Genomic DNA, 10,440 nt, shown 5'->3' with positions numbered 1-10,440 from the left:
CCATGATTCTCCAATGAAATTCAAATTGTACCTATCATGTGTGAGTAGGTAATTATTTATGAAGCAAATCATATTAAGAAGCTTATTAGTACAATTTGCTTATACCTTTCCATTTGTGAAGCTCTTGTTGAGGAGTTTGATTGGTAACAAAAGGAAAAATAATACATTTTTGGCCTCTCAAGTTTACAAGAAAGAAATGCATGTCAGAAACTATAAAAGGCTTTTTGTGAAGGAGACAATATAATTGCTTTGTATCAATAATGAAATGCAAGTACTGAACAAAGGTATCTTTAATTTCCACCAACAACACCATGTGGTGATAAACTCTCTAAAAGTCTGTACGTGTATACTATTTTCTGCATAAAATCACAATTGAACCAATCCTAGTATGCATTATTCAGTAGTCAGCAGCAACATTGCTCCTAGAGATGACTCAAGTAAGAGTCAAATTATTTAGAAGAGTTTTGATACAAAGAGTCCATTAACCATTAAGTCAAATCATTGGTTCTAATAACACTATCAAATCATTGGTTCTAATATCAGTGTTAGACTATGTTACACCAACACCTCTAAAAAAAAGCGTGTCAGTGTCAATGTTGTGCCCGATGTTCATGTGGCCTGGGTTGTGTTCATACTTCATAGGTGTTAGATTGTTAGGGAAGTCTAAAACACCTAAATAATATCACATAAGTGGTTTGAAACCATGATTAACCGGACATCTTAACAAATATACGAGTCTCCTCACTTATATATCGTGCAACAAAATATAGGTTTTGATAATTGAAATATACATATACTTATGTAAAACCTAATTTTACAGTACTTGCTAGTTGCTATTCCTTCATTTTAACAAAACCTAATTTTCTCTTAAAAACATCTCAGATTTCAACAATATAGAAATTCTACCATGCTTACACTACTACAGAAACATACAAAGAAACCATAAAGATAAACAATTTTAACATACTAGTATCCAAACTAATCTATATGTAACCTGAAACTCAAATTCTTCTAAAAAGTGACACTTCAAATAATTGTTACACCTTCGAATCAAATCAGTTGAATTAGCTTAAGAAATTTAGAGACAGAAATAAGTGTTCGACACGTGGCTAAATTTATTTTTTCTGTCTCTAATTTCAGTAATTATTTCAACCTTGTTCTTAATTATAGTAACTGAAGCATTGTTTCATCTCAAAGCCTTAAGGACAAGTCAAGTTGGTTAATATCTTCCTGAACATGTTCAGAAGGAGTGTTATAACCCCTTGACCAAGAAGAAGAACTCACACCTTCCTTAGAATTACCATAACTAAATTCTTTTCTTCCACCATACCTCATCAAATGACCTCCTTGTCCATGGTTATTGTCAAGATGAGAGTTTCCATGACCAAAAGTGCTATAGTTTGAAGGGTGTTCTGGTAATTCATTGTAAGATTGCATGGCTGAGGTTATCTCTCTACTCTTTTTGGCAAGTGTTCTTTCAAGTTTGTGAGCATTTTGGTGGCCTCCTAAAGCTTGAGAGCTGTAGAACTTTCTCTGACAGTAGTTGCATGAGAATATCCTTTGCTCCATTGAGCTTATAGGTGAAGAGGATGATGATGAAGAAGATGGTTCAAGAACAAGATCTAGATTCAGATGATGATGTTGTTGATGATGATGGTGATGTTGATGATGATGATGATTATCATTTTCTGGTTGGTTGATTAAGTGAAGAGAAGTATTAGGATGAAAATTATTCATAGCTAGTAAATATATCAAGAGAGAGAAAGAGAGAGAGGAGAGAGAGAGAGGAGTAAGTAGTTGAAAGTGTTATTGTGGTTTGAAAGATGAAACTGAAAGAGTAGTTATATATGGAGGAAAATGTTGAAGAGAGACCCTTAAGTTAAAGGTTGATTGTTCCTTGAAGAGAGTAGAAAAAGAAAGAGGGAGGGACATATATCTGCAACTTCAGTGGAGATCCTAAGAGCTTGTCTCCTTCATTAATGGCACAGTTTGGATCCTTTGTCGGTCGATCATGGAAACTAAGTTTAAAATACTATTAACACTAATAATGCTCTATTAATTTTTAATGATTGTGTCTAATTTTGTCAAAGATTTTTCTAATATAAACTAGGTATATTCAACGTATAATTGCAGAGATTAATTCAAAGACGGTAAAATATTTTCTGAGATTTAAATAAGATATAGTTTAAGGGATTTAAATCTAGTTTCATATGATTAATGTTTATTAGTAATGCCTTAAGAGAAATCCATAAAAAATTAAGAGTTTGTTTATTTGTGAAAATATTTTTATTTTTTAAAATGTATGCTAATTTCAAAAGTTTTCAAAAAGATATTAAATTTTTGAAGTGAATAATATGTACATTTTTTAATTAAAATAAAAAATGCAAAAAATTGTGTTTCATAATTTTTGAAAATATATATTTTAATTAGTTTTCCATCTTATCTCTATGACAATTGTTTACTTTTAAAAACTAACTTTTTATTAAATTAGTTTAATATAATCCTTTAAAAATGTTAATAGTGGCCCTTATTGTTTATTTTATAATAATAAAAATAAAATGATATTTATTAAAAGTCTATAATATCTTTTTTTGTTATAAATTAAAATAATTTTAAAAATAAAAAACAAAAACAAAATTCTCAAGCAACAAACAAAACATAATAATTACTTGTATGTTTTAATAACAAGTTGGGTTTTTTTGTCTTTGAAAACGAGTGAATGTATGTTTGATATTAATTATGAATACTAAGCATATATTGATTGTTTGTGACTCTGCCCTTATCAACAGAAGGAGAGTTTGAAGTTAAACCATGCAGTGTTCCATCAGATTTCCAATTTTGGAATGGCAATATGGACAAGATAAACCACCTTGACTGGACTAAATAATGATCATGATTGAGGACCATTTATTTTTTTTACATTTTGTTTTAAATCAAATCAATGTGTACTACACCATGTTTCACTACAAGATTGGACAATAATCCCGTTTCAACAAGATCGGCAGGTTAGATTAATTAATACTTTTTAACTTCTTTTTTTCAAGTGTTGTTGTTTTATAAAATAAAAAAATTATTCCTGTAAAAAAATATAAAAAATAAAAAAATTATTTGTTGATTTTAAGTTTTAAACTTTTAAATAATTTTGATTTTGGATTTATTAAAATTTTAAAATTATCATTTTATTTTACGAGAATTATATATTAATATTTATTACATTTAAATGAATATATGAAATAAGATAATAAATATATAATTAAAATTTTATTAAAAACAAATAAATTTGCTTAAGAAAACTACTAATTTCATTGGTATATGTAAAGAATCTTAAAACGTCAATTAAAAATAGAGAAATGCTATCCTTACACTTAATCATACACCTACACCACACTTTTATACAATACATACATATTTATTATTTTTTTAATAGTTTATTATGTCACTTTTGTTATTTGTGCAACAAAAAAACAAGGGGTATATACGGTGTAATTTTTCAGGTGTAGCAAATGAGTGTAAGCATAGCATATCTCTTAAAAATAATAAGATATATATGCTTCATAGAACTCTTATGAGTTACGTACGGCTCTATATATGTATGCAAAGTAGTGTAAGAGTCATGTACAAGTTTATCAAGAAAAAAAGGGTAAGGTATATATGTCTAATCTATTCACTTAAGTGCATGGATAGAGATAGGTGGTGGTCGCATTATACTAAGGATGAAACGTTCTTGGTAGTCTTCATTTTTTTCTGCTCAATTGGAGCTAATTATCTTTATTTTATTGCTTTTTTTCTTTTTTTTCATTATTGAGAAATTGACACTTAGCTTCGTCCAGGTTAGTTGAGCCTCTTTTAAAGTGATGATTTTTTCTTTTCAGCTTTTACTGGATAATATCTCTATTGGACTTGGATTGTCTGCGATGACTAAATGCTTCTGCTCCATCTCAATCACTCATTTTAATCTAATATAAAAATTATTAATATTAATAAAATGCATCAATGGCTAAGATTTGTAGCAGCATGGAAAACATGAAAGAGGAGCAGAAGAGGATTCGCTTTGCATCCCTACTAGTAAATCTGTTTAAACATAAAGTTATAGTTGATCTAGATAGAATTTATTATTTTGTCTAGTCAATCTAGATTTCTCAAAATGCTATAATTTTCAATGGTTCATCAACCGCTATTACAAAAAAAAGGTCTTCTACCTCGGCTAGAAAAAATATTTTACTTCAATTGGGGAGGCGAGGTAATGAAGGATGTTACGAAAAGTTCCCCACTTTTTACCTCGTGCAAGAAGTCAGGGGAAAAAACTGGAAAGCGCGTCATATTTCTCTTTGGTTGAAAGTTCCAACCGAGGGGAAAAGTGGAACGTAACTAGTCATGAGTTCAATTCTCAAAAACAACTTTTCATATTTTTAAAATTGGAAAGTGCGGCCCATTTTTTTCTCTCGATTTCTTCTTATATCTATGGTAATAAATGTAGGGTTTTTACCTCAGTTTGATGATCCATCAGTGGATAAAACACTTGTTTGTATTTTTTTTATTTTACAAATTTTTTTGTTTTAATCGTAATTTTTTAAAAACAAAACCTTAGTTGTACATTTTGTAAAATAGAACAAATGCCTCATTTGTGAAAAAAACATATATCTTGTGTACCAAAATTATAAATTGTTTACTCCAAAGCCAAAATTGAACACATATTCTATTTTTACTACCAAACTAAAAAAATATATAAATGATTACCATTAAAGAAAAAAACCAAATGCTCGACTTGAACGGACACCCTAACGTATTCTTTTGTAAATGATATGTGTTGGACATGTGACTCCATACACGAGAGGGGAGGTGAACTGTGGATTTTAGAAAACTATATTTTAAAAACATTTCTTTATTATTATCATAGTTTAAAAATATTTTTGATGAAAACGTTTAAAAAACAACGGTGGAAAGTAAATATGTTAAAAGTAAAGAGTTATGGGTAAGAGAAATGACACTATGAGTTATAGAGGTTCGGTTAACTGAAATGACCTAACCCTCTCCTCTAGATTTGTTCTTGAGAGTATCAAGTAATTTTTAAGAGGTTTTAGTAGGTTAAACTCTCGAACCCCATTATAAAAGGAAAAATGAAGTTTTAGGCTAACTTCAAACCAAACAATGAACAATAGAGAGAAGCGGTTAGTCTTCCTTCAAAACACAATCTTTCTGAGAGAAGCAATTAGTCTTCTTTCCAAACAGCAGATTTAAGGGATTAATTTTCTTTCTAAACAGCGAGTATGAGCGGTTAGTCCCCAAGTTAAACAGAGATTTTCAACGGACTTATCTCGAACCAAGAGAATTTTTAACCGAGCTGAACTCACGAGTCGAACTAAGGTTTTGACTAGGCTAACCATAAACCAATGAGATTTTAAACTTGGTTTATCTCATACCAAAGAAAACTTTTAATCGGGCTGAGCTTCCACACTAAATCGAGGTTTTAATCAGGATAACCACGAACCATGTTGAGATTTTAAACCAATCTGATCTCAAACCAAACACTGAATTAAGAACCTAAATCCTAAAACAAAGCTTTTAATAAGTTTAGATTTTGAATCCAAGCAAACACTCCCTTAAGGATAAATTATTCAACTAAGAGAAAAACACTCATTGTGAATTTACAATAATTCCTTTTCTAGAATACAAAATTCTCCATGAAACACAAAAACTTTCTTGAAGTGCTACGACTAAATTTAAGTGAGAGAAAGTAGAAAAATATTTTAGAGAGAGATTGAGGAGTGAGATAAGAGACTCGCGTTTCTGGATGTGAAAATGGTAAGGGAAAGCCTTTATTAATAGGCTTGAGGTTGACACAAAAAAAGGAAGGATCCATGGGCCAAAATTAAAGTGTCAATCAATTGGCTTCTTGCCCCAATCTTTTGGAAGTCCAGAATTTAATCGATTATAAAATCTTAATAAGGAAAGAAAAGATACAGAGATGTTTCCCTTCAATGAGACTATGTCTTAATTGCTTACAAAATTTGCACTAACTCAACGATTGGGTATAAGTGTCAATAGATGGCACAGTTTAAAAAATTTTCCAAAAACTATTCTAACACGTCTTGATTTAACTAGCACAACTCTAAAATATTTTAGGGACATTTTTTTAAATATATAGAGGCTTAAAACTAGTTTTTGTGTGTGTGTGTGTGTGAGATGTTTAAAAATTGAAGTTCAATTACAAAAAATTGATTTATAAAAATATTTAATATCATTTTATTAAGCAAATAGAAATTAAGTTTTCGCCTTTGGTATCCAAATTTTTTTGGGTCCTTGTGTGTTAGTTGTTTTAAGATGTCTTTAGTCATACCCTTCGTACCCTCTCAAATAATTTATTTTAACTTTGCAAGAACAACATTGGTTCTACATCTAGCCTTAGGTTTTGATGATAACTTTATACATTATCTTAAAGAATAATTATATACTGTAACGGTTTATGTCTAGTGTGTGGCTTCTGTCTAAGTGGTGAAGACTCTGAAGACAAGGTTCTGCTGAACAAGTTCCGAAGACTCAAAGACTTATGTAAAAAAGACTTAAGTTCTGATGCTTCTACAACATGCTTCAATCAACATACAATCAGAAGCCTCTAAAGACTTAGAAGATCAAGAACGACTTGCATGTGATGGTGAGCATAAAAGTACTAACGTAAGCTGTGACCTCTACTTTTATAGGGTGACGTAAGGACAGTTCTAGCTGTACTTCTTAATTACCATTCCCACCACCATGACTGTTGGGGACTTTACAGTTGTACTTTGTATTTCATATTCTACCCTCGAACAGATTTGTCCTTATCTAAAAAGGAAGCCATTGGAAGAATTTGAAATCAACGAATCAGTTTTGTAAAACTACACCAAAGCGTTGCACAAACTCTGTTAGAGAAATTCATTGTATAGTTTTGTATTTTTAGCAAGGAGCTTTTGTTCATATCTTGCTTTCAATACTTTAATGTTGATGTACTTAAACATTGTGTAATCTCCTTATTAGAAGCATCTTTATAATACACACATTGTAAATCAACATTGATTGATAGATGCCTTGGGAGACTAAGTGTTATTCATAATTCTCAAGAAGACTTTGGTTTCAGTCATAGTGGTTTCATGATAAGGATCAACTGAATTCGTTAGGGTTGTCAGCAAGGTTGATTAGTAGCTTATTGTGGTTGATACCTTGAGAGACTAGTGTTAGTCAAAAGTCTCATGAAGACATTAGTTGCGGTCATTGTGGTTTTCTATAATTAGTTTGGTTATATTTGATTAAGTCCTTATTGAGAAGGAAAAATTATCTTGGCGGGTGGACTAGAGTAACTTCGTTAACAGTGAACCAGGATAAAAATAATTGTGTTCATCTATTTTTATTCACTTGTTTGATCATACAGTGGCTGAGTCTCGTCTTCATAATTTTAAAGATGTTAAATCTCTTATTCTTGACATTTGTAGAGAGAATAAAAGAGATGCTGATAGATTTGTTATGATGATTGTTGAGCTTTGGAAGAATATGAATAATGTTGTTTGGAATAATACTCGGGAAGAGGTCACAAAAATTGACTTGCATGCTTATTTTAATTGGTAAGATTGATATTCAGCTCGTGTTAATATGGCCCATGGGCCATCCCACCCTACTGTTTGGAGTCCGCCGAATGAAGGGAAGTTAAAGTGTAATGTTGATGTGGACTTTAATATGGATTTGGGTTCAACAAATAGAGGGTGGTGTGTGAGAGACAATGTTGATAGTTTTATTGTTACGGGTGTGGCTTGGGATTACGGTATCTTATTCACTATTGTAGCGGAAGCCATGGCTTTGAAAGAAGCTATGCAAGGCGCTATTTTGTTACAATTGCCCAATGTTATCTTTGAAAGCGACTCTCAATTAGTGGTTCAAGCTATTCTCTCTAAGCATTTAGGGAGACCCGAGTTTAGTCTTGTTATTTTATCTATTATGAATTTGTTGCGTCTTTTTCCGAACTTTAAGGTTAAGTTCATCATGCGCCAAGCAAATTCGGTTGCTCATACGTTAGCTAAGGCGGCCAATTCTTAAATTAGACATAATTTTATTAATGAGATACCTTCTTGTATTGCACTTATTTGAATAATGAAATATGTTAAGCTTGCCTTTATTAAAAAAAAAACTCATGTCTCGAATAGTTAAGGCATTGTACTACTCTTTAGAATCTTTAACATTAATTATTATATAAACAAGACAAATATTTATAACTAATAATTACTAAAATAAATATAAAAGAAATATTTGCCATTCATCATTGTAAAAACTGAGACAAATATTCATAATTAATAATGATTCAAATAAATAATTTAAACATATTCATAGCGATACATAAACTTGTGAAGCCATCCGCATGGCAAGCTATAGAATTAGAAGGGCAAAGATGGTATTTCAAGAACATGTTATTTTTGTTATATGATGATAGATTACGAAAAAGAATATTTTATAGTGTAAATAAAATTTGAATTAAAAGGTATATTAGATGGATCATTAGCATCTTTCATTTTTAGATAATAATTTAAATAAATAAATTGTACACAAAATAATAGAAAAATTTTATGATAATTAAAATTACGAAAAATAGGGTAATGTTCAATAATTTAAAATAATATTAGTTAAAATTCAAGCAGGTTCCTTTTAAACTTAACTTTTTTTAGTTCATTAGCAAGATAAATAATTTATTCAGCCACATGAAATATAGTCATCTAAGAAAATTAGTTTGTTAATTAGAAAAACTAATCATGATTGTTATTTTTATTATCTTATTGACTAAGTTGAAAAGCAAATTTTTCATGAATCTCCAATGAGTCATGATTAATATTGTTAGTTATATTGTTTCTACTATAAACATGTAACAAACCCGTGCGTTAGTAGATTCTGGTATGAGACGTGCATTTGTTTTAAATATATATTTTTTAATAGAAAAATATCTGATATCAGTTAAAAAATAGTAATTGAATGTATAGAAAAATGTCTGGTACCCGTGAAAAAATAATAATTAAATATATAGAAAAATGTCTCATACCCGTAAAAAATAATAATTGAATGTATAGAAAAATATCCGGTACACGTAAAAAAAGTTGAATGTATAGAAAAATGTCTGGTACCCGTAAAAACATTTAGATCAATAATTTTTTTTAATACAGAATATAATTTTGTTATAAAATAAGTGAATAATAGAAGCTAAAAAAATGTAATAAAAAATAGAAGCTAAAAATATTATGAATGAAAAAAGTATGAGAAAAATTAAAGAGAAATCTTATGAATATACAAAAGAAAATAATATTTGAAAATAAGAATAAAAGATAGGAAAATATATTAATTCATTAGGAGTAGAGGAATATTATTTGAATTTGAAATTTATGAAGAAAGAGAAAATTGAGATAAAATATTTTAATGATATATCATCCGTATATAGGTTAATGAGTTGATAATATATAGTAAAAGTTAATATATGCATTGATAATGTGAAGATTGATTTGATTGGTACAAAAATGTATTTTATTAGATATATTTTATTTGTTAATTTGAAACAAAGTATAAGAGAAAGAAAATGTAAAAAAAAAAAAAAAATAGAAGTTGGATGGAGAAAATATCCACGTAACACAATAGAGGAGCAACAGGGACATTTTAGTATTTGACACAACATATATCTTTCTTATATTATAGATTATGTGAAAATTGGGTGAAGATTTTCTATGGTAATTAGATTTATTATTGTTCTTAGAATAAGTGCAATCAAAATTTATTATTCTCATATAAAAAAATACTAAAATGTATTAAAAATAACAAAATTTATTATTGTTCTTAAAAAAATTATTCTTAGAATAAGAAAATTTATTGTTCTTAGAATAAGTGCAATCAAAATTTATTATTGTTCTTAAAAAAATTATTCTTGTATCACAAGTTCACAACTTTTGAATTATTCGAGGCCTTTGTTTCAATATAAAATTTGTTCAGTTTATTAAAAAAATTGAAGTCTCATATCGTGTTGTTAAAATCTGGATATAAATATATATTATAAATTGAATTTGTGAAAGATAGTCAATAGAATTTATTCCGTACATTGATAATATAAATAAATATTATATTATATGTGTATTGTGTTATTTTCTCTTTTTGAGTTATGTAAATAAATGTGATAAATAATATATTTACAATCCAACTTTTATTTTTTGGGACCCTATGTTTTATAAAATCCTGTGCTGTAGCACATATTGCACCGCTAATATATATATATATATATATATATATATATATATATATATATATATATATATATATATATATATATATATATATATATATATATATAAACAAACATTTAAGTATAACAAATATAAAAACATATTTGTCATTGATGCATAAAAACATAGAGTTTAAAGGTAGTGCACTGACGGTGTAAATAAACTT

The 10,440-nt window shown here is 28.7% G+C and overlaps 1 protein-coding gene across 1 annotated transcript; it reads right to left on the bottom strand.

Annotated features, from left to right (window-relative positions):
* Positions 1-718: 718 nt before the first annotated feature.
* Positions 719-2,022, bottom strand: LOC131601038 (zinc finger protein 2). Its single transcript, XM_058872753.1, has one exon. The coding sequence runs from the start codon at positions 1,735-1,737 to the stop codon at positions 1,192-1,194; it is 546 nt and encodes a 181-aa protein (XP_058728736.1). The 5' UTR covers positions 1,738-2,022; the 3' UTR covers positions 719-1,191.
* Between the last annotated feature and the right edge of the window lie 8,418 nt (positions 2,023-10,440).

The sequence above is a fragment of the Vicia villosa genome, linkage group LG1 (assembly GCF_029867415.1).
Source record: "Vicia villosa cultivar HV-30 ecotype Madison, WI linkage group LG1, Vvil1.0, whole genome shotgun sequence".
NCBI lineage: Eukaryota > Viridiplantae > Streptophyta > Magnoliopsida > Fabales > Fabaceae > Vicia > Vicia villosa.
Note: the sequence above shows the minus strand (reverse complement) of the source record. Positions and strands in the feature narration are given on the sequence as shown.